This window comes from Esox lucius, chromosome 21 (assembly GCF_011004845.1).
Source record: "Esox lucius isolate fEsoLuc1 chromosome 21, fEsoLuc1.pri, whole genome shotgun sequence".
Lineage (NCBI taxonomy): Eukaryota > Metazoa > Chordata > Actinopteri > Esociformes > Esocidae > Esox > Esox lucius.
This window is the reverse complement of record NC_047589.1, coordinates 15,310,697-15,335,127: the sequence shown is the minus strand read 5'-3', so window position 1 is coordinate 15,335,127 and position 24,431 is coordinate 15,310,697. Positions and strand designations below refer to the sequence as shown.

Genomic DNA, 24,431 nt, shown 5'->3' with positions numbered 1-24,431 from the left:
TTAGCTAGCATGCATAACGTAACACTGCAACTAAGATGCTGTTGAAAACTGTCAGACTTTTCTCTTCCAAATTCCCACATAGACAAGAACTCCAAACATTATTTGGCTAGTTAGCTCAAAATACTTACTACTATATTGCTAGTTGTCGATGACAGTTAAGTTCTATGGTAAGGTTAACGTATTTATTTAAAAATCACAATCCGATCATACGCGCGCGACACCAAAATCATCCAGTTGTTTTTGATTGGACGGGAACAGAGAGCTAACTTCAAACTCCCGCCAACAATTACCCAACCAGGTCTAATTTTTTTTAATCAAAGCCCACAGGGAACAATGAAAAATGTTTCCGATTTATTTGATCTGGAACGTTCATCTTTTACGTGTTTTACTTTGTTACCACTTGCCCTTAGCTACAACATCAATCAAAACGTAAATTACTAAAACGTGAGAATTATGCGTAACGCCTGGAACGGAATCCAGCGTTTGGAATTTGTGCACGCGCAATCTCCCGAGCCTCGCACATCAGCTGTGCAAGAAAAGCGTGTAATACTGTCAAATTGTAAATTTGTATGAACGTTCTAAATCTTTTTTTTCCCTTTTTGTTATTTTCAACATTTTAGGTTTGTCTTCTTTATGTAGACCCATATGTGACTGCACCAAGAACAATAACATTTGACAAGTATCCAAATTGAATTGCCTGTGTTGTGGGAACTACATTGCCATTTCGTTTTTGTGACAAAAAATAAAATCAAAGTAAATGTGAACTTAATGACTTACATTGATTTAATACAAATTGTGTAACACCCAATATTCAATCCACTTGAAAGACACACCGGCTACTTATATAGATTGGTTTGTAGTCCTTCATAATAATAATGCATTTTCATAGATAACTACTTCACTTTAGAAATTGTTTATTCTACATTTTATGCACAATCCATAAATGACTTTCTTTTTGCGATACCAGCTAAACAGGCATCCGTAGTTCTTAGCGATACCATAACAAAATAGGTTTGTTTTTAATTTAGTCTGGTTTAAATTAGTGTTTGAATGCACGTTATCTCTATATTATACTTTTATTGGGATATTCATATTTAATTTTGCACGGGGCACATTTATTTGTTCTGCTATTATTATTTTAGACCCTGACAATCCCTACATTCATAACTACTCCAATATGTATACCCTACAGCTGATACAATGGTATATCCCCATAAGGTAGTCGTAATGGTAGACCTGTAAGCTGAGAGATCAAGCCTGACAGCGGAGAAACTTGACTTTTTAATAACACGTAGATATATATTGACCAGAGGTATGTATATTTTTGAAATCTCAATTAAACATTGTAAAGGTGCTATTGCAAACAATGATACAGAGCTATAGCTTGTGGCCAATGTAATGTATGAAAGTAGCAGCTGGCTAGCTAGCTAAATCAGTAACGTTAGCACAGTAACGTTAGCGCTAGCACAGCTAGTGTAACCGAAATCGGTCGTAAGCTAAAGTGTTTGTGTTCTAACAGATTGTATTTCAAACCTACGAGTTAGTTTGCTATACTGCTAGTTAGTGAATGTCAGTAAACAGTTTGTGACTTCGTTAATAAGCGAAACATGTATTAAGCATGTTTTTATCTCTGAAATTACACTAGGCTAGCTAGCTATCTGGCTTGTTGAATGACGAATTAAATGCATAGCTGCTAGGTAGCTAGCCAGGCCTTCTCTAAAAATATTGCGAGATATCTAACGTGAGCATTACACACACCTTAATACCTATGACAGTTCAATTAACGTCACAAAAGACTCAATATTGTTGGCAAATCTTCTACCTAGCTAGGCACATTTGTATAGAATGACTGATATTCTGGCGATTGTGATGTTTACACACTGTCAATTACCATAGCTTGCTAGCGACATACCGTGAACTTGGTGGGACAGTTCATTTTATTGAAATTAATAGGACATTTCATTGATTGTTTTGATGTTGAGCTGTCATTGTATGCATGACTAAATATCAAATGTAATTTGATAGCTACGTTTGGTTTGTCACTAATTGAGCAGGAGATACAGAAATGTGTCAGTCATTCATCCCTTTCACATTTGTACATGAAATATTTTCTCATATGGCTTCACTTAAGGTTTATTCTGTGAACCCATTAATGTCTAGTAATAAATAATAACCTTGTTATTACAATATTGAACAGCCTTATAATTAGATATATCGTTATTATTCTAAAGGGAGATCAGTCAGTTTAATTAGTATTGTTACAATTATTTTGTCTATATGTCTATTGACCCAGTAGAGGAAAGACCTTTCTGATTATATTGTAGGATTTATTTCACTTGGCTGTGTGTATAAAGTTATTTGATATTCATGTTTAATTTGCTAACATCATTTTAATATTTTAGTACTTTTTAATCCCACCAATAACCCTGTTAGTTTTCACTATTTACCTTAGCCTGAAGAAGCCATACGATGTCCTTGAAGCCGCGGGTGGTGGACTTTGATGAAACATGGAACAAACTACTGACGACAATCAAAGCTGTGGTGATGCTTGATTATGTAGAGAGGGCCACATGGAATGACAGATTCTCGTATCCTTTCAATTTCACTGCTACTGGAAAAATGAGTTTGTGACCATTGCTAATTTACCAAGGAGGTTTGCATTTTATCTGGCTTTAATAAATTGGCTAAAATGGCACTGAACTTTAGTTCAGTCAAGCCACTAATACCACAGTCAAGCCAGTAATGTCCAACTTCAGGAAATGACATTCAGAAGAAAATGTCAGCGTGGTTTTGACTCTGTGTTACGGATGAATGTGTGTGACTCCTTTACTTCACATCCAGTGACATCTATGCCTTGTGTGTTGCATACCCGGAGCCTCTGGGTGAAAGGTTATACACAGAGACCAAGGTGTTCCTGGAGAACCATGTCAGACAGTTATACAAGGTAAATATAGTTCATAACTTTGGGCAACTGTTGGATATTTTATCAACTATATGTTTGTTAATAATGCCTTTAACCCGATTCAGACTAATTTCCCATTGCTCAAAATTTGACAACCTCAAAACGATTTTTTGTTGTTTTCTTACATTGCGGTGCCATGGTAACAGCCTGATATTTCTTCACTACTATAATTTCAGAAAGTTCTTGAGTCAGAAGAGAAGGTTTTAGTGATGTACCACAGATATTGGGAGGAATACAGCAAGGGAGCAGACTACATGGATTGCTTGTACAGGTAATATCCAGCAGCTTATTGCTGAGCATTTTTATGGTTCCTGGGTAATGGAAGAACTCATATGTCACACTTGACTAAATCAGAAATACTATGTCATTCACTTTAAATAGCATTTTCCTAAGAGGGAGCTTTTACCAATGGTGACTTGACACAACACAAACACCACTGAACACAAAAACATTTACAGTGTAATAGATAAGGTAATGAACTGGCACAGACTTTTCGTTTGAAAACCAATATCCTATAGAGATGTGTTTGATCTATTTTTACATCTGTTCTCTGGCAGGCAATGTGTTTTCTGTGTGGTATCAGATAGTGCTGCAGTAAGTGGCCTTGCTCAAGCCTTAGCTGGTGCCATCCAATGTAGAGATACCATGTTTATGTTGGGGCTGGCAATTATCACTCAGGTCTGATTAGGCTGCAGTTGAATTGACTATCTTTTTGTGTCCATACAACAGCATCTCCCCTGAGGTGCTGCAATGATACATGATTGACCAACATTAAAGAGGAAGGGGAAAAAACATTTGATGCTACATTCTTTGGTGCTCTTACAATCTGCATTGTTCTCTTGTAATGTGTTAATAGTCTACGTACCACGTGTGTGTGTGTCTGTGTGTGTGTGTCTATATATATATATATCATGTTATCATGTTGGATTACTGCCCTGCGGCCCAGTGTCCGAAGGGAGGGGATCATGCTCTGCTTCAGTATGTCACAGTAAATATTGGCATTCCCTCAATGCCGGCAGTACTCTTGCAGCCCCAGACCATGACACTCCCACCACCATGCTTGACTGTAGGCAAGACACACTTGTCTTTGTACTCCTCACCTGGTTGCCACCACACACGCTTGACACCATCTGAACCAAATAAGTTTATCTTGGTCTCATCAGACCACAGGACATGGTTCCAGTAATCCATGTGCTTAGTCTGCTGGTCTTCAGCAAACTGCGGGCTTTCTTGTGCATTATCTTTAGAAGAGGCTTCCTTCTGGGACGACAGCCATGCAGACCAATTTGATGCAGTGTGCGGCGTATGGTCTGAGCACTGACAGGCTGGCCCCCACGCCTTCAACCTCTGCAGCACTCATACGTCTATTTCCCAAAGACAACCAACCTCTGGATATGACACTGAGCATGTGCACTCAACTTCTTTGGTCGACCATGGCGAGGCCTGTTCTGAGTGGAACATGTCCTGTTAATCCGCTGTATGGTCTGCAGCTCAGTTTCAGGGTCTTGGCAATCTTCTTATGGAGTATGCCTTCTTTATGTAGAGCAACAATTATTTTTTCAGATCCTGAGAGAGTTCTTTGCCATGAGGCTCCATGTAGAACTTCCAGTGACCAGTATGGGGGAGCGTGAGAGTGATAACACCAAACTTAACACACCTGAGACCGTGTAACACTAACGAGTCACATGTCACCGGGGAGGGAAAATGGCTAATTGGGCCCAATTTGGACATTTTCACTTAGGGGTGTACTCACTTTTATTGCCAGCGGTTTAGACATTAATGGCTGTGTGTTGAGTTATTTTGAGGGGCCAGCAAATTTACACTTATACAAGCTGTACACTCACTACTTTACATTATAGCAAAGTGTAATTTCTTCAATGTTGTCACATGAAAAGATATGATCAAATATTTATATATGGACACACACACACACACACATACAGTATCTCACAAAAGTGTATGTGTGTGTGTGCTCGTCATGTATCACCATTAGGGAATAGTCTGTTTACTGTGTTTTGCCTTTCTAGTCTACTCTCACTGCTCTGGACGTTTGCACTGCCAGACTTTTCTACAAAAAATTCTAAATACAATAAAATGTTGTGATGTTGACACCATCCATTATGGATGTCACCCGTCATATTATTTACCCAATCCTACAACAATCTGTTCCAGACTACAATTTAGCACGTTGTCATTGCATAATGTTTTGTAGTTGAACATGGTTTTAGATCTTATCTCGTCATTGTCCTTCCTGCTGTAAAAACTGCTAAAGAATGTAAATAAAGCCAAGCGATAATTCGAACGAAAACCTGTCATCTCCATGACTGCTGCAGGATCTCTCTGTTTCTGACTGCTGCAGGATCTCTCTGACTGTTTCTGACTGCTGCAGGATCTCTCTGTTTCTGACTGCTGCAGGATCTCTCTGACTGTTTCTGACTGCTGCAGGATCTCTCTGTTTCTGACTGCTGCAGGATCTCTCTGACTGTTTCTGACTGCTGCAGGATCTCTCTGACTGTTTCTTACTGCTGCAGGATCTCTCTGACTGTTTCTGACTGCTGCAGGATCTCTCTGACTGTTTCTGACTGCTGCAGGATCTCTCTGACTGTTTCTGACTGCTGCAGGATCTCTCTGTTTCTGACTGCTGCAGGATCTCTCTGACTGTTTCTGACTGCTGCAGGATCTCTCTGTTTCTGACTGCTGCAGGATCTCTCTGTTTCTGACTGCTGCAGGATCTCTCTGACTGTTTCTGACTGCTGCAGGATCTCTCTGACTGTTTCTGACTGCTGCAGGATCTCTCTGTTTCTGACTGCTGCAGGATCTCTCTGACTGTTTCTTACTGCTGCAGGATCTCTCTGACTGTTTCTGACTGCTGCAGGATCTCTCTGACTGTTTCTGACTGCTGCAGGATCTCTCTGACTGTTTCTGACTGCTGCAGGATCTCTCTGACTGTTTCTGACTGCTGCAGGATCTCTCTGACTGTTTCTTACTGCTGCAGGATCTCTCTGACTGTTTCTTACTGCTGCAGGATCTCTCTGACTGTTTCTTACTGCTGCAGGATCTCTCTGACTGTTTCTTACTGCTGCAGGATCTCTCCGACTGTTTCTGACTGCTGCAGGATCTCTCTGACTGTTTCTGACTGCTGCAGGATCTCTCTGTTTCTGACTGCTGCAGGATCTCTCTGACTGTTTCTGACTGCTGCAGGATCTCTCTGTTTCTGACTGCTGCAGGATCTCTCTGACTGTTTCTTACTGCTGCAGGATCTCTCCGACTGTTTCTGACTGCTGCAGGATCTCTCTGACTGTTTCTGACTGCTGCAGGATCTTTCTGTTTCTGACTGCTGCAGGATCTCTCTGACTGTTTCTTACTGATGCAGGATCTCTCTGACTGTTTCTGACTGCTGCAGGATCTCTCTGACTGTTTCTGACTGCTGCAGGATCTCTCTGACTGTTTCTGACTTCTGCAGGATCTCTCTGACTGTTTCTGACTGCTGCAGGATCTCTCTGACTGTTTCTGACTGCTGCAGGATCTCTCTGACTGTTTCTGACTGCTGCAGGATCTCTCTGACTGTTTCTGACTGCTGCAGGATCTCTCTGACTGTTTCTGACTGCTGCAGGATCTCTCTGACTGTTTCTGACTGCTGCAGGATCTCTCTGTTTCTGACTGCTGCAGGATCTCTCTGTTTCTGACTGCTGCAGGATCTCTCTGTTTCTGACTGCTGCAGGATCTCTCTGTTTCTGACTGCTGCAGGATCTCTCTGTTTCTGACTGCTGCAGGATCTCTCTGACTGTTTCTGACTGCTGCAGGATCTCTCTGTTTCTGACTGCTGCAGGATCTCTCTGACTGTTTCTTACTGCTGCAGGATCTCTCTGACTGTTTCTGACTGCTGCAGGATCTCTCTGTTTCTGACTGCTGCAGGATCTCTCTGTTTCTGACTGCTGCAGGATCTCTCTGACTGTTTCTTACTGCTGCAGGATCTCTCTGACTGTTTCTTACTGCTGCAGGATCTCTCCGACTGTTTCTGACTGCTGCAGGATCTCTCTGACTGTTTCTGACTGCTGCAGGATCTCTCTGGCTGTTTCTTACTGCTGCAGGATCTCTCCGACTGTTTCTTACTGCTGCAGGATCTCTCTGACTGTTTCTTACTGCTGCAGGATCTCTCTGACTGTTTCTGACTGCTGCAGGATCTCTCTGACTGTTTCTGACTGCTGCAGGATCTCTCTGTTTCTGACTGCTGCAGGATCTCTCTGACTGTTTCTGACTGCTGCAGGATCTCTCTGACTGTTTCTGACTGCTGCAGGATCTCTCTGACTGTTTCTGACTGCTGCAGGATCTCTCTGACTGTTTCTGACTGCTGCAGGATCTCTCTGTTTCTGACTGCTGCAGGATCTCTCTGACTGTTTCTTACTGCTGCAGGATCTCTCTGACTGTTTCTGACTGCTGCAGGATCTCTCCGACTGTTTCTGACTGCTGCAGGATCTCTCTGACTGTTTCTGACTGCTGCAGGATCTCTCTGGCTGTTTCTGACTGCTGCAGGATCTCTCCGACTGTTTCTTACTGCTGCAGGATCTCTCTGACTGTTTCTTACTGCTGCAGGATCTCTCTGACTGTTTCTGACTGCTGCAGGATCTCTCTGACTGTTTCTGACTGCTGCAGGATCTCTCTGACTGTTTCTGACTGCTGCAGGATCTCTCTGACTGTTTCTGACTGCTGCAGGATCTCTCTGACTGTTTCTGACTGCTGCAGGATCTCTCTGTTTCTGACTGCTGCAGGATCTCTCTGACTGTTTCTGACTGCTGCAGGATCTCTCTGTTTCTGACTGCTGCAGGATCTCTCTGACTGTTTCTTACTGCTGCAGGATCTCTCTGACTGTTTCTGACTGCTGCAGGATCTCTCTGACTGTTTCTGACTGCTGCAGGATCTCTCTGACTGTTTCTGACTGCTGCAGGATCTCTCTGACTGTTTCTTACTGCTGCAGGATCTCTCTGACTGTTTCTTACTGCTGCAGGATCTCTCCGACTGTTTCTGACTGCTGCAGGATCTCTCTGACTGTTTCTGACTGCTGCAGGATCTCTCTGTTTCTGACTGCTGCAGGATCTCTCTGACTGTTTCTGACTGCTGCAGGATCTCTCTGACTGTTTCTGACTGCTGCAGGATCTCTCTGACTGTTTCTGACTGCTGCAGGATCTCTCTGACTGTTTCTTACTGCTGCAGGATCTCTCCGACTGTTTCTGACTGCTGCAGGATCTCTCTGACTGTTTCTGACTGCTGCAGGATCTTTCTGTTTCTGACTGCTGCAGGATCTCTCTGACTGTTTCTTACTGATGCAGGATCTCTCTGACTGTTTCTGACTGCTGCAGGATCTCTCTGACTGTTTCTGACTGCTGCAGGATCTCTCTGACTGTTTCTGACTGCTGCAGGATCTCTCTGACTGTTTCTGACTGCTGCAGGATCTCTCTGACTGTTTCTGACTGCTGCAGGATCTCTCTGACTGTTTCTGACTGCTGCAGGATCTCTCTGTTTCTGACTGCTGCAGGATCTCTCTGTTTCTGACTGCTGCAGGATCTCTCTGTTTCTGACTGCTGCAGGATCTCTCTGTTTCTGACTGCTGCAGGATCTCTCTGACTGTTTCTGACTGCTGCAGGATCTCTCTGTTTCTGACTGCTGCAGGATCTCTCTGACTGTTTCTTACTGCTGCAGGATCTCTCTGACTGTTTCTGACTGCTGCAGGATCTCTCTGTTTCTGACTGCTGCAGGATCTCTCTGACTGTTTCTTACTGCTGCAGGATCTCTCTGACTGTTTCTTACTGCTGCAGGATCTCTCCGACTGTTTCTGACTGCTGCAGGATCTCTCTGACTGTTTCTGACTGCTGCAGGATCTCTCTGACTGTTTCTGACTGCTGCAGGATCTCTCTGACTGTTTCTGACTGCTGCAGGATCTCTCTGACTGTTTCTGACTGCTGCAGGATCTCTCTGTTTCTGACTGCTGCAGGATCTCTCTGACTGTTTCTGACTGCTGCAGGATCTCTCTGACTGTTTCTGACTGCTGCAGGATCTCTCTGACTGTTTCTGACTGCTGCAGGATCTCTCTGTTTCTGACTGCTGCAGGATCTCTCTGACTGTTTCTTACTGCTGCAGGATCTCTCTGACTGTTTCTTACTGCTGCAGGATCTCTCCGACTGTTTCTGACTGCTGCAGGATCTCTCTGACTGTTTCTGACTGCTGCAGGATCTCTCTGGCTGTTTCTTACTGCTGCAGGATCTCTCCGACTGTTTCTTACTGCTGCAGGATCTCTCTGACTGTTTCTGACTGCTGCAGGATCTCTCTGACTGTTTCTGACTGCTGCAGGATCTCTCTGACTGTTTCTGACTGCTGCAGGATCTCTCTGACTGTTTCTGACTGCTGCAGGATCTCTCTGACTGTTTCTGACTGCTGCAGGATCTCTCTGACTGTTTCTGACTGCTGCAGGATCTCTCTGACTGTTTCTGACTGCTGCAGGATCTCTCTGTTTCTGACTGCTGCAGGATCTCTCTGACTGTTTCTGACTGCTGCAGGATCTCTCTGACTGTTTCTGACTGCTGCAGGATCTCTCTGTTTCTGACTGCTGCAGGATCTCTCTGACTGTTTCTTACTGCTGCAGGATCTCTCTGACTGTTTCTGACTGCTGCAGGATCTCTCTGACTGTTTCTGACTGCTGCAGGATCTCTCTGACTGTTTCTGACTGCTGCAGGATCTCTCTGACTGTTTCTTACTGCTGCAGGATCTCTCTGACTGTTTCTTACTGCTGCAGGATCTCTCTGACTGTTTCTTACTGCTGCAGGATCTCTCTGACTGTTTCTTACTGCTGCAGGATCTCTCCGACTGTTTCTGACTGCTGCAGGATCTCTCTGACTGTTTCTGACTGCTGCAGGATCTCTCTGTTTCTGACTGCTGCAGGATCTCTCTGACTGTTTCTGACTGCTGCAGGATCTCTCTGACTGTTTCTGACTGCTGCAGGATCTCTCTGACTGTTTCTTACTGCTGCAGGATCTCTCCGACTGTTTCTGACTGCTGCAGGATCTCTCCGACTGTTTCTGACTGCTGCAGGATCTCTCTGACTGTTTCTGACTGCTGCAGGATCTCTCTGACTGTTTCTGACTGCTGCAGGATCTCTCTGACTGTTTCTGACTGCTGCAGGATCTCTCTGACTGTTTCTGACTGCTGCAGGATCTCTCAGACTGTTTCTGACTGCTGCAGGATCTCTCTGACTGTTTCTGACTGCTGCAGGATCTCTCTGACTGTTTCTGACTGCTGCAGGATCTCTCTGACTGTTTCTTACTGCCGCAGGATCTCTCTCTGTGGGCTGATTAACCCAGTGGTGCTGGCCTTTCATTCACTAGTGAATCTGTAGTGAGTTTGGCCTTTTACTCAGCAGTGAATTGGTAGTGAGTTGTGAGGTATCAACAGCTAGGGAAGCATCCCAAGAATTTTGTACTGTATTAGTCTGATTTAGAGTAGAAGGTCTAAAAGAAACTGTCAAACTAGATCTCCGACAAACTGGTCTTCACAATAATAAAAAATTAACCATAATTTGGTTTTTGACACTGCTCAACCAATCCAGGAAATGCTGTGTTGCCTTGTTACTTACGAAAATATAAGTATCCTCCTTTTCCATTTGCCTAGAGAATTGTTATCAAGTGTTATTTTCATAGTATTTTGTAATGTTAGTTCTGTACTCCCTCTAATGTAGGTACCTCAACACACAATTCATCAAGAAGAACAAACTGACAGAAGCGGACTTGCAGTATGGCTATGGAGGGGCTGACATGAATGAACCACTTATGGAAATAGGAGAGGTAAGGTCTCATTCATTGTCATTACTTACAGTCCCTAGTTATCCAGCACAAATGTCTAAATATACGCTCATTGGCCTGTTTATAAGGGACACCCAGGACCTAAACTGATCCGTTATCCACCTAATGCTGGAAAATCTTGGTTTTTTGCCTCATAGAATGTTTATTTCACTAGCTTAGTTCAGCGGTGATCAAATTGCAGGACTTATTGGTTGACTCTATTTTTGTAACAAAACAATGATCATTATCAGTGTATGCCAGCTGTGGTTTATATAACATCTATAGAAAAAGATCACAAAAAACCTAGCTATTTTCAGTAATCAGCTGTGTTGGTGCGCACTGACTCCGCTCTGACTTATTAGTCTGATTAATATGAGATGTGGAAAAATGTCTTAGAATTTGACCTGTAATTTAACAATATAATGCCTCTTTACTAAAATATTTAAATTATAAAGGAACAAATTATAGCCTTTCATTGTTGGCCTATATCATGTAGCCTATTGCCCCGGTATTGGACAAGGATAGGCTAAATAATAAGTGTGGTTACATACTGGGAACTTTCCACCGGCATATCAGCAAACTCACAGAGTAGGCCTACTTTATCTATTTAGCTGTAGAGAAATATATGCTGCCAGGATATATGTCTCTATAGGCACATGCTTCTCTTTGTAATTGAAAATGATTAAAAAAATATATAGTTTATAGACGTGCATACAGTGAGTGAATGTTTCGGCTATGTTATTTTTTTAGGACGTTTAACACAGTAACTTCATTTTGCCAATATTACCTATTACTTAAATACTGATACCTATTGATGGAGCTGGCTGGGTGCTGCACGATTTTGAGGCTCCTTTCTGTTTCTACTGTTGGTACTGAAGGCGTCTTTCGGATCTGAACTGGCATGGGTCTGTTTTTCTTTTTGTCTTCTGTACTTTTCGGAAACCAATCTGTTTTTCTTCGGATCCATTCAGAATGGGTCTAACTTTTTATTTTTTATTTTATGCAAATCAGGTCAAGTGGGAAAGACGATGGTTTATTTCAGAACAGATCCAACTTTTTGGACCCATGAAGACCTGTTGTTGGTACTCCCAGTTATTGAATGCACTTCTTCACAGGACAACATTGGGTTTTCTTATATTTGTTCAATAAGTTAAGTGCTACATCGTGATTTTGTTAATTCACTGTGGTTGTCTTTATTTAATATTTTGGCCTCGACGAAGACGTGATAACATAAAATATCCAAAATGTTAAAATCAGAAGATCAGCAACGGGGTGAGATACCTTTTCATTACACTGTATATGCCTGCTGACCTGACCTACTCATACAGCTGTTTGGTCTTTGTCATTACAGTTAGCCCTAGACATGTGGAGGAAGCTTATGATCGAGCCCCTGCAGGCTGTCCTCATCCGGATGCTGCTCAACGAAATCAAAAAGTTGGTTCATGATTTATGTGTCAAGTTGGATTCAGCAGGACTGTCATGATAGATGTTCTTGAAAGCCTAAAATAGTTACCCATTTTTCTGTAATTTCTGTGAAGGTATCCGAAGAAGCGTTTCTTCTGTTTTCACATGCAGTATTTATTGTGTTTGCAGGTTAATCCAGTCCAGGTTTTTACTGTTAGGTTAAAATGGCCTTTTAAACCATAACACTCCTTTTCCTTTCACGTTTAGATGCTTGTAAATGCTTAGTATTGAATCTTCCTCTTCTAGTGACCGGTGTGGTGAGGATCCAAATCAGAAAGTAATCCATGGGGTTATCAACTCCTTTGTTCATGTTGAACAGTACAAGAAAAAGTGTCCTCTAAAGGTAGGAACACAAAATGTGTTTTTATAATCCTCTGTCTGTGCCTGGCTGAATATTTGCACAAAACTTACTGTGTGGGTCTTTACCTGTGTTTCAGTTTTATCAGGACATCTTCGAAGGGCCATTTCTGATAAAAACCGGAGAGTATTACAAACAAGAAGCCTCTAATTTTCTGCAAGAGTCCAACTGCTCACAGTATATGGAAAAGGTAAATATTTCTGTGGCTCCTGCACCTTGTTTCAACGCTCTTAACTTTGTTTCATTTGTATTTCTTCTGTCTCCTCTGTGATGTAGCTGCGTAATGGGTCATTGCAATTCCCCAGAGGTGGACTTTGTTGGATGGCTTATTGTTTTACATTTGTCTTGAATTTGACATTTTGGGCTAGGCATAGCTTAGGGTGTTCTTTTATCACTGATCATCAAACAAATATCTAAAGGCAGAATTGTGGTTGGAGCGAATTACAATTACCCAGCTGAAATTACAAGGCTTACTAAATATGTTAGGTAGGCTAATAACTGACTTGTAGAGTTTTTATTTAGGCTAAGACAATACAGTGGGGAGAACAAGTATTTGATACACTGCCGATTTTTCAAGTTTTCCCACTTACAAAGCATGTAGAAGTCTGTCATTTTTATCATAGTTACTCTTCAACTGAGTGACGGAATCTAAAACAAAAATCCAGATAATCACATTGTAAGATTTTTAAGTAATTAATTAGAATTTTTTTGCATGACATAAGTATTTGATACATCAGAAAAGGAGAACTTAATATTTGGTACAGAAACCTTTGTTTGCAATTACAGAGATCATACGTTTCCTGTAGTTCTTGACCAGGTTTGCACACACTGCAGCAGGGATTTTGGCCCACTCCTCCATACAGACCTTCTCCAGATCCTTCAGGTTTTGGGGCTATCCCTGTGCAATACGGACTTTCAGCTCCCTCCAAAGATTTTCTATTGGGTTCAGGTCTGGAGACTGGCTAGGCCACTCCAGGACCTTGAGATGCTTCTTACGGAGCCACTCCTTAGTTGCCCTGGCTGTGTGTTTTGGGTCATTGTCATCCTGGAAGACCCAGCCATGACCCATCTTCAATGCTCTTACTGAGGGAAGGAGGTTGTTGGCCAAGATCTTGTGATACATGGCCCGCAGTCGTCCTGTCCCCTTTGCAGAAAAGCATCCCCAAAGAATGATGTTTCCACCTTCATGCTTCAAGGTTGGGATGGTGTTCTTGGGGTTGTACTCATCCTTCTTCTTCCTCCAAACACGGTGAGTGGAGTATAGACCAAAAAGCTCTATTTTTGTCTCATCAGACCACATGACCTTCTCCCATTCCTCCTCTGGATCATCCAGATGGTCATTGGCAAATTTCAGACGGGCCTGGACATGCGCTGGCTTGAGCAGGGGGACCTTGCGTGCGCTGCAGGATTTTGATCCATGACGGCGTAGTGTGTTACTAATGGTTTTCTTTGAGACTTTGGTCCCAGCTCTCTTTAGGTCATTGACCAGGTCTTGCCGTGTAGTTCTGGGGTGATCCCTCCTCTTCCTCATGATCATTGATGCCCAACGAGGTGAGATCTTGCATGGAGCCCCAGACCAAGGGAGATTAACTGTCATCTTGAACTTCTTCCATTTTCTAATAATTGCGCCAACAGTTGTTGCCTTCTCACCAAGCTACTTGCCTATTGTCCTGTAGTCCATCCCAGCCATGTGCAGGTCTACAATTTTATCCCTGATGTCCTTACACAGCTCTCTGGCATTGGCCATTGTGGAGATGTTGGAGTCTGTTTGATTGAGTGTGTGGACAGGTGTCTTTTATACAGGTAACGAGTTCTAACAGGTGCAGTTAATACAGGTAATGAGTGGAGAACAGGAGGGCTTCTTAAAGAATAATTTACAGGTCTGTGAGAGCCGGAATTCTTACTGGTTGGTAGGTAATCAAATACTTATGTCATGCAATAAAATGCACATTAATTATTTAAAAATAATACAATGTGATTTTCTGGATTTTTTATTCCGTCTCTCACAGTTCAAGTGTACCTATGATAAAAATTACAGACGTCTACATGCTTTGTAAGTAGGAAACACTGCTGATTTTGCAGGTTATCAAGTACTTCTTCTCCCCACTGTACATAGACTTTATTCTACAGGGCTTGTCAAAAAATAACCAAGGAGAACAGTTTTTAAGCCTCATTGTTTCAAATATTATTTGTAACAGTTTGTTAACCAGTGTGTGTAACAGTCAGTTATAATGCGTTATTCCCACAAATTGACCCCTCAATCTGCACCATGCAGTTCGTCTTACGGTTACAGGTTCTGACCAGTAGCCAGAAGGTTGCTGGATCAAGTCCCTGAGCAGGCAAGGTGAAAAATCAGTACTTCTGTCCCTGAGCAAGGCAGGTAACCCATATGCTCCCAGGTTGTTGATGCAAATTAGAAAGTGATCTGTCAAATTATCTGGTGAAATGTCTACTGCTCAATAAATTGAAGGGAACAATTAAATCACATCAGGTCTAGATGAATGAAATATATTAAAGATCAACATTTTTACTGTACATTGTGTAATTCATTGAGAACAAAATGATGTAACAACAGTCAATGGAAACCAAAATCACCAACCGATTGAGGGCTGGATTCAAACTCATCCCAGTCCCTAACAGCAGTCAGGGTACCGTTGGTTAGCATGTGGAGGTCTATGCGACCCTCCGAGGATATGCCTCCCCAGACCAACACTGACCCACCACCAAACCAATCATGCTGGATGATGTTGCAGGCAGCATAACGTTCACCACGGCGTCTCCAGGCTCTTTCATGTCTGTCACGTGCTCAGTGTGAACCTGCTCTCATCTGTGAAGAGAACGGGGCACCAATGGCAGACCTGCCAATTCTGGTGTTTTCTGACGAATGCAAATCAAGCTGCACAGTGCTGGGCTGTGAGCACAGGCCCCACTAGAGAACGTCGGGCCCTCTTGCCACCCTCATGGAGTCTGTTTCTGACAGTTTGGTCAGAATCATGCACACCAGTAGTTCGCTGGAGGTCATTTTGTAGGGCTCTGGCAGGGCTCCTCCTGATCCTCCTTGCACAAAGGAGCAGATACTGGTCCTGCTGCTGTGTTGATGCCCTTCTACAGCCCTGTCCAGATCTCCTCGTGTAACAGCCCATCTCCTGGTATCTCCTCCATGCTCTTGAGACTGTTCTGGGAGTCTCAAAACCATTCCCTTATAGGGGGTTGTCTTGCTGTTGCCGCCAGTGCACCTGTTGTCACTTTCATTTACATCAAGACAGGTGACATTGATTCACAATCGCTTATGCTTCTGGACAGATTGAGATCCCTGAAGTTTAATTGACTTGGTGTTATCCTGTGATGATTACGTGTTCCCCAACCTTTTTTGAGCAGTGTATTATGTTGTTTCTGGGTCTGAATGGAAGCTGTCCTCCCTGGTTCTGCCCCAGACAATGTCAATGTTGTGAGAGGATTTGTCGATGTAAAGAGAATAATCTTTGCATTATTGCATGATTATTGTGCAGAGAGAGTTCAGACAGTTGCCCACATTAGGGGGTTACCTCACATATAAGGTAGGGGAAAGGCTGAAACTGAGCACAGTTGGTACTGTGGGTAATGTGTATTGGCTATATAGGGGAAAGGCTGAAACTGAGTACAGTTGGTACTGTGGGTAATGTGTATTGGCTATATAGGGGAAAGGCTGAAACTGAGTACAGTTGGTACTGTGGGTAATGTGTATTGGCTATATAGGGGAAAGGCTGAAACTGAGTACAGTTGGTACTGTGGGTAATGTGTATTGGCTATATAGGGGAAAGGCTGAAACTGAGTACAGTTGGTACTGTGGGTAATGTGTATTGGCTATATAGGGGAAAGGCTGAAACTGAGTACAGTTGGTACTGTGGGTAATGTGTATTGGCTATATAGGGGAAAGGCTGAAACTGAGCACAGTTGGTACTGTGGGTAATGTGTATTGGCTATATAGGGGAAAGGCTGAAACTGAGTACAGTTGGTACTGTGGGTAATGTGTATTGGCTATATAGGGGAAAGGCTGAAACTGAGTACAGTTGGTACTGTGGGTAATGTGTATTGGCTATATAGGGGAAAGGCTGAAACTGAGTACAGTTGGTACTGTGGGTAATGTGTATTGGCTATATAGGGGAAAGGCTGAAACTGAGTACAGTTGGTACTGTGGGTAATGTGTATTGGCTATATAGGGGAAAGGCTGAAACTGAGTACAGTTGGCACTGTGGGTAATGTGTATTGGCTATATAGAAGCTATAAAGCCACCAGTCAGCCACTCATAACAAAAAAGCACATTAATAAATACATTTATTTACACAATGTGTTTCTTTCCTGCTCTCTTCCTTGGCTCTATCTAGGTTTTAGGACGATTGAAAGATGAGGAGGTGCGATGTCGGAAATACCTTCACCCCAGTTCCTACGCTAAAGTCATCCACGAATGCCAGCAGAGGATGGTGGCAGACCACCTGCAGTTTCTCCACGGAGAGTGTCAGAATATCATCCGCCAGGAGAAGAGAGACGGTCAGTCTGGTTACAGGAGTGACGGTCAGTTTGTTTGTTACTAATAGAGACAGGGGCTGGCTTAGATGGTCAGTCTGTAACTAGATGGTCAGTCTGTCATTATGTGGTCTGTTTGTCATTAGGTGGCCAGTCTGTACTCTTCTTTGGTTCATTTTGTCAGTCTGTACCGAGGTTAAGCCATACGATATAGCTGTCCGATTTGAAACAGAACAGAGAAGCTCCATATGTGATTGACTAGTGATCTCCCTGGCTCCATCTCTCTCTCTTCCCTGTTCTTCATTTCTTTCTCCTCTGTTCCTCACCTCCCACCCCCCTCCACAGACATGGCTAACATGTACACCCTGCTGAGAGCCGTGTCCAGTGGCTTACCTCACATGATCCAGGAACTTCAGATCCATATCCACGACGAAGGCCTGCGAGCCACCAGTAACCTCTCTCAGGAAAACGTATGTCCCATCTCCACTTCCATATGTTGTTATAATCACTACCATCAACATGATGTAAGAACAAACACCCAGTTGTCTTTCAGGAAAACATCTGTAACACATGGCCTGTTATTAACACACTGCTAAACCTCAATTTTAACTTTTATAGCAGGCATTATAAAATCATCTATCACAACAAAAACTATATGCATTATCCCTGCATTGCTATGATGTTGTGCTGTTACATTGTGGATGTGATACAACTAAGCATTAAGGCACAAGGGGTTTTGATATATGGCTGATATATGGCTAATATACCACAGCTAAGAGCTGTTTCCAGGCACAGCACATTGGCAGTATACCACAAATTCCCAAGATACCTTCTTTCCACTGTAAACCAGTTACCAGCTCATTTAGAACAGTATAAGCCAATCAGTTTTCAAGATTCAAACCATGTTGTTTATTAACTTATAGGTGTGGTACATGGTCAATATATCAGTTATCCTGCTATTTGGTTCCCTCTACAGATGCCAACCTTGTTTGTAGAGTCCGTGTTGGAGGTTCACAGTAAATTCGTTCAGCTCATTAACACAGTCCTAAACGGGGATCAACACTTCATGAGCGCGCTTGATAAGGTACATTGGTTTTGTCTCACTGGCATTGGGGATCAGAATGTGGGCGCAACTAGAGACATGTCCAACCTCTAGGTGGCATCATTGAGTGCTGTTTGTGTTCTGTATATGATGTGACAACATTCATTTTAAGTATGTTTCATGAATTGGTGTCTTAGCTTTGGTTATATTGAAACTGATGACGAAAAATGTCGTTTTGCGTGGTCCCACTCAGGCGTTGACTTCAGTGGTTAACTACAGGGAGCCCAAATCCATTTGCAAAGCACCTGAACTGGTGAGTTTGAGACTCATTTATAACATCCGAGGGATAGTGTTGTGTTGGTGTGCACCTCCCCATCTTCTCTATTTCCAACACTGTTCTATCTCTGTCTTAAAAAAAGACCTTTACAAATGAAGAATGCAATGTGTGGGAGTATCAAATAAAACCATAGTAATAAACCAAGGTAACGTCTGATCCGTTTTTTATGCCCTAACTCATGTAGCTCGCCAAGTATTGTGACAATCTCTTGAAGAAATCTGCAAAGGGAATGACAGAGAACGAGGTGGAAGATAAGTTGACAAGCTTCATCACAGTTTTCAAGTACATAGACGACAAGGATGTTTTTCAAAAGGTATTGGTTCTATCACCCGCTACTAATTCTAAAGGCTATTTCTGAACGTACTGTGAGCTCACGCCACAGCTAGCTTGAAATGTCGCCGATGGGACGATCCAGTTTGTACCTTTGGTATAGTTCAAACATTTGGAATGTTATCAAGGAGGGCGGTGACGTGTGACAAGAAGCCAAGGACCCAGGTTTCTGCCCAGTGTGGGGCCGGGGGTCCCATTAGCAGATGAAGCTTGACTCTTAGCAACGGCGTGTTTGGCGTCTGTGACCCTGGTATATCTACTGCTTATTGGTGTCTTGTGTTTTCTTACCCCTGTGTTGCCCCCACCTGGCTCTCTCTTTCATACAGTTTTATGCAAGAATGTTAGCAAAGAGGTTAATACACGGGCTGTCCTTGTCCATGGACTCCGAAGAAGCCATGATCAACAAACTAAAGGTGAAAAAAGACTTTGTGCAACTCCATTCAATGCTGTAATTTTCCCCCATGCTGGAGTGGTCTGTCTCCTGTTTCTGAGGCAGCTTGAAAACAGACAATGACTCACTGAGCATCCCTCTCTAAAACACTACTTTTCTCATATTATTCCGTCTAATTTTAAGAAACAGCCTGTATTGCATGTGATTTAACCGACAGTACAGGATGTTTGGTGGTTTATGATGGACATATCTTTGGCCCTCTCTCTTTCACTCTCCCTCCCCGTGGGTCGACCTCTGAACTCTGTCTCCCCCCCTGCAGCAAGCATGCGGCTACGAGTTCACGAGCAAGCTTCACAGAATGTACACAGACATGAGTGTCAGCGCGGACCTGAACAACAAATTCAACAACTTTATTAAGACCCAGGAATCTCCGGTCGACCTAGGAATCAGCTTCCAGATCTACGTATTACAGGTGAGACAAGTGTAAATTAGACATTTACCTGTGGTACACAGAGGAGATGCTCACACATCATATAAACAGACCACATGGAAAACACAGCAGGAAAAAAACCTGGTGATAGTCAGACATAAAATACTACTCAGGCCCACGCCAATAGAAGCTAAGGTAGTTTGTTAGCAAAGTTAGTTAGATGTTAGTGTCACATCTATTGGATATTAGAAGGGTTAAAGGTCTGTTCACATTTATGTCAACTGTGCTGAGGACTGAGGTGGTAGGTCTTCAAATCTGTAATTACATTTCACAAGCTTGTACTTTTAGGTTTAAGCTTGCAAGCTTGCGCAATGAAATGTGAACACATTCTACGTGGGTGCAATTGGGTAATATTTCTATGAATTCAACTTGAATTGCAAGGATGTTTTATTTTCAGGATTCCAATGTAGAGTTGTCACAGCTAGGAATGTTCTGTGGAGGCTAAGATGAACATTGGGGTGCTAGTCTCTATGCTCTTGGACTCTTGGACAGGTTTACTACCTGACAGGGTTTTATATTTCCGGTGTTGTAAGTAAGAATGTATTCTGCAAGCAGGAAAGGGCTGGACCTTCTTCTGTTGAACAATGAGTTATCAAATTCATTTTTGCTTTATAGAATTGCAGTTTTGTCAATAGATTCAATAGAAAGGGAATTCACACTTCATTGTACAAGCTTGTGAAATGTAGCATGCAAGCAGACTAAAAAATTTACAAGCTTGCGAAATGTTATTACGCTTTTGAAGTTTAGATATGCGCCCACGGCCTTGTACAACTACGCGAGTTGCATTATAAATGTGCAGACTTGACTTGTTTAATATCTCAAAACACATCAAAGAAGTATTTCATGTGGTAATTTTTTATTAAACAAAAGCTGTGACAGCGTGGTAATCTAATGGTTTTATAAGTAGTTTCTGAAGGTTATGCCACTTGACGCAATATCATTGTGAGAAGCTCAGGGCGGTGGTGGTGTGTTATTTATTCATTTTTTTTAAGAGTGTGCATGTTTGTTGCAGGCAGGAGCCTGGCCTCTCACACACGTCCCGTCGTCCACCTTTGCCATCCCACAGGAGCTAGAGAAGAGTGTTCAGATGGTGAGTAGTTCTTTGATGTGGTTGTTTGAAGAGGGCGTACCCATCGCCATTAGACAATAAATGTGGTTAGCCCGAGGTTACACACAGCAGCTGTTCAACAAAACTACAGCTATTAATCTTACCTTTCCAATATTTATAATGTAATAACGATTAAACATGTCAAACAGTAATTAGACAGGTCTAACATGAGGATGCTCTTCTCTCCAGTTTGAATTATTCTATAATCAACACTTCAGCGGTAGGAAGTTGACCTGGCTGCACTATCTTTGCACAGGTAAGTGCGCGCACACACACACACACACACACACACACACACACGATGTGCAGCAGAAGAACATGTTTTTAGTCACCCACTACCTTGTTTTTTTTTTACTGAAACTGCTACTACATGGTTAAAATGATATCTTTAGCACAACAGTAACTGGTTAGAAATGTTCCATAGTCTTTTCCCATAGAATGGGTTCTCTTTGCACTGCAGGGTGTTTAATCCCTAATCAAAGGTTGTGATTCTAGGCAACACTAGCACTGAGCTGCAGTTTTCACTACTATTACTACTACCACTACTACTATGTCATCTGAAATCACACTGTATTAAGACTGTATCATTACTCCCTCCAACCTGAAACCAGGAAACGTGTGCATGTGTGCGCGTGTGCGTGCGTGGATGTGTGTGTGTGTGTGTGTGTGTATTTGGCCAGAGAACAATACATTAGGATTACCTACTCTCTGATTTCCCAAGTGCATGTTTCCTATGTAGAAAGAACCCTGTGAAGATGGGTGACGTGCCTTGGTAATATCCAGGATTTCTGGGGAGGATGACCATGATGTTATGTTGATCTGTCTTTTTCTCAGGCGAGGTGAAGATGAACTATCTCTCCAAGCCCTATGTTGCCATGGTGACCACCTACCAGATGGCCGTGCTCCTGGCGTTCAACAACAGCGAGACGGTGTGTTTCGTGGGGATTTTGTGAAAACCTCGGAACTGTGCCAATAACTGTACTTTAAACACTCATTTAGCTCCAGAACTGCCCTAGAACTCAGCTAGTCTTGTAACGTCATAACAGGTGGGTTACAAGGAGCTCCAGGACTCCACCCAGATGAACGAGAAGGAGCTTCAGAAGACCATCAAGTCCCTGTTGGATGTCAAGATGCTCAACCACGACTCCCAAAAGGTCAGGGGTCAGGGTTCAACAGCCACTGAGTCATCCACAGACCCGGAGTCAGCCGTGTCTTCTTTAGTGGTTAGGAGGATTTCAAAGTAGCTAATATTGGCATTTTAATTATTGTCAAATGTCATGGTGGGAAACTTTCCATCAAACAATTAACTTTTTTCTTGTCTTCAGGAGGAAATCGAGACAGAGTCTACATTTTCGCTAAATATGAATTTCGCTAGTAAAAGAACGAAGTTCAAGATCACTACATCCATGCAGAAAGACACACCACAGGTACAATACTGTACCACCATGAGAGCTGTCTCTCTCTGTGTGATGACAGGGTCAAGATGTTTGCCTGGTTACAACCGCGCATCTGTGTGCTTTTCTGTAGGAGATGGAGCAGACGAGGAGTGCAGTAGACGAGGATCGCAAAATGTATTTACAAGCTGCTATAGTGAGAATCATGAAGGCACGCAAAGTGCTCCGACACAATGCCCTCATACAGGAGGTAAGTTTAACTGGTGTTAGTGGTGCATTGTTGGACACCTTTGTCAAACTACGTACAAGTTATTGTTTGACCACTAGGATAGAACCTACGGGTCTGCTTGACCACTAGGATAGAACCTATGGGTCTGCTTGACCACTAGGACAGGACCTACAGGTCTGCTTGACCACTAGCACAGCGCTTACAGATTTATTGTCCTGCTGGGACAGCATATAAATGTATTTTACTACAACACCTCCAGATCTGGGACCAGGCGTGGACGGTACAGGTTTAGACATGGTGGGAATGAAGAAATGTAAATGTCTACCTGAGGGCACAGCTCTGTCTTTCACCTGCCAGAGGAAGTACACAATTTGGCCCGTTACACAAGTCTCGTATTCTTTTATGATGTTTGGGTTTGTTGTGTCAGGGAGGTGAATTCCTTCCTTGATAATTAATACACCACTGAGTCACAAAACTAAGGTTGCAAAATCCTGTGAACTTTCCTGGATGGAGGATACCATAATAGATTTTGTTTAAACTCGGATGTTTAAACAAAACTGATGCTTTCATTGTCCAATATGTTGGCTAGATGAAATGTGCATGATAGAAGCCTACAGGTACCCATAGGCAGCTGTTGTGATAGATGTTTCTTGACAAGTTGGACATATAGCCTGATTTCACAGTTGTTATATTGCCAGTGTTTATTGTTGTGCAGTGGGCATAAAAGCCTGCTAGCGGCACTTTCAATAAAGTGAAACAAAGAATGAATGATGTCTCACAGACAGCTATTTAGAACACACGTGATAAAGCTGAACCTGTTAAATTACTAAACCTACTAAAAAAGGTGAATTGCATTATTCTAGCAAATTTTAAAGGTCACCCAACCATATATCTTAATAATTTAGTGGATTACCTTCTCAAGTAAAGGTTTGAGAACTAACTGGTCTTTTTGATTGAATTCTAATTTAGGGAGCTAATTGAAGGAACATTGCATTTAGTGTTGTACAATATTAGCTGGATAGCTTGTCGTATTATGAGGTGGTTGGCTCTGTCTAAAATGGTAGTCAGGGAAAAGTGTTAGTATGTTTGACCAGATGTCTGAAATGCAAAAAGTACTTAGTGAGGTCGCTGCGATAGAATGATTCGGTCGCTCCCTCGAAGTTCAACTCTGAATGTATGTTGTGCCAGGCTCTTTGGCGCTGTGTGCAACAGAGTAACAGAGCTTGTAATTGTCTCTCTCTGTCCATTTCTCCCCACAGGTCATCAACCAGTCCAAAGCCAGATTTAACCCCAGTATCAGCATGATCAAGAAGTGCATCGAGGTGCTCATTGACAAGCAGTACATTGAGCGGAGCCAGAGCTCTGCAGATGAGTACAGCTATGTGGCATAGTGGAGCAGGAGTGTTAGAGAATAAGGCCTCTACCCCAACCGACCGCAGGTTAAGCAAAGAATGATGGAGACCATTCTTCATATATTTTGGGGATGTCGCTGTCTGGCGTGTTCCCATATGGAGGGAGGAGTGAAACAGGACTGTGTGCCTCCATAAATGAAATAAATGAGTCACCCCAGACAGCCACTGAGTCACAACCCCTTCTGGCCCCAATCTCCCCCCAACCCACCTCTTCTGATTTTATGCTGTTTACAACATCACCAGTGCCACGCACTCGTTGCGTCAATGGAAAATGCCTATAGCTATCGGAGCGCAAAGCTGATAATACATTTTTAGTCGACTTAACCGGAAACAAAAATAAGAATGGGAAAAGAGTGAGCTGTGACATGAAAATGTTGGAGAATAGATGAGGAAAACCATGCTTTCTCACGTTTGCAGTTGTTGTGTGTTTTTTTCTTTTTTTAAATGTATCGAAGTTAGAAACAACTATTGTAATAAAACAGGTGTTCTGATAATTGTATCTACTTTCAAATGTAAAAAAAAACAAATTGAAGTGACAAACATGACCCTGCTGCTTGTCCAATAAATAAATAAAAACACAGA

The 24,431-nt window shown here is 42.7% G+C and overlaps 2 protein-coding genes across 7 annotated transcripts in view; one reads left to right on the top strand and one right to left on the bottom strand.

Moving 5' to 3' along the window:
• LOC106024841 (cAMP-responsive element modulator) overlaps positions 1 to 2,516 on the bottom strand; it is a 13,074-nt gene extending 10,558 nt beyond the window's left edge. The window contains exon 1 of the mRNA XM_034289370.1: positions 2,448 to 2,516. Coding sequence (XP_034145261.1) covers positions 2,448 to 2,509 — 62 coding nt within the window. The 5' untranslated portion in view covers positions 2,510 to 2,516. The remainder of the gene's footprint in view (positions 1 to 2,447) is intronic.
• cul2 (cullin 2) overlaps positions 1 to 24,431 on the top strand; it is a 25,415-nt gene extending 984 nt beyond the window's left edge. For 2 of the 6 annotated variants that reach the window (XM_034289369.1, XM_013139584.3), the window contains exons 2-22: positions 2,453 to 2,588; positions 2,842 to 2,944; positions 3,139 to 3,233; positions 10,689 to 10,794; positions 12,143 to 12,225; positions 12,502 to 12,598; positions 12,693 to 12,803; positions 16,978 to 17,164; positions 17,462 to 17,586; positions 18,093 to 18,200; positions 18,412 to 18,471; positions 18,680 to 18,808; positions 19,152 to 19,238; positions 19,536 to 19,688; positions 20,719 to 20,796; positions 21,004 to 21,070; positions 21,649 to 21,743; positions 21,861 to 22,037; positions 22,140 to 22,241; positions 22,342 to 22,458; positions 23,697 to 24,409. In XM_034289369.1, coding sequence (XP_034145260.1) covers positions 2,470 to 2,588; positions 2,842 to 2,944; positions 3,139 to 3,233; positions 10,689 to 10,794; positions 12,143 to 12,225; positions 12,502 to 12,598; positions 12,693 to 12,803; positions 16,978 to 17,164; positions 17,462 to 17,586; positions 18,093 to 18,200; positions 18,412 to 18,471; positions 18,680 to 18,808; positions 19,152 to 19,238; positions 19,536 to 19,688; positions 20,719 to 20,796; positions 21,004 to 21,070; positions 21,649 to 21,743; positions 21,861 to 22,037; positions 22,140 to 22,241; positions 22,342 to 22,458; positions 23,697 to 23,828 — 2,331 coding nt within the window. In that variant the 5' untranslated portion in view covers positions 2,453 to 2,469 and the 3' untranslated portion in view covers positions 23,829 to 24,409. Of the gene's footprint in view, positions 1 to 1,196; positions 1,313 to 2,452; positions 2,589 to 2,841; positions 2,945 to 3,138; positions 3,234 to 10,688; positions 10,795 to 12,142; positions 12,226 to 12,501; positions 12,599 to 12,692; positions 12,804 to 16,977; positions 17,165 to 17,461; positions 17,587 to 18,092; positions 18,201 to 18,411; positions 18,472 to 18,679; positions 18,809 to 19,151; positions 19,239 to 19,535; positions 19,689 to 20,718; positions 20,797 to 21,003; positions 21,071 to 21,648; positions 21,744 to 21,860; positions 22,038 to 22,139; positions 22,242 to 22,341; positions 22,459 to 23,696 lie in introns of those variants that run through there. The other 4 variants (XM_013139585.4, XM_013139587.4, XM_013139588.4 and 1 more) reach the window with 4 other exon arrangements.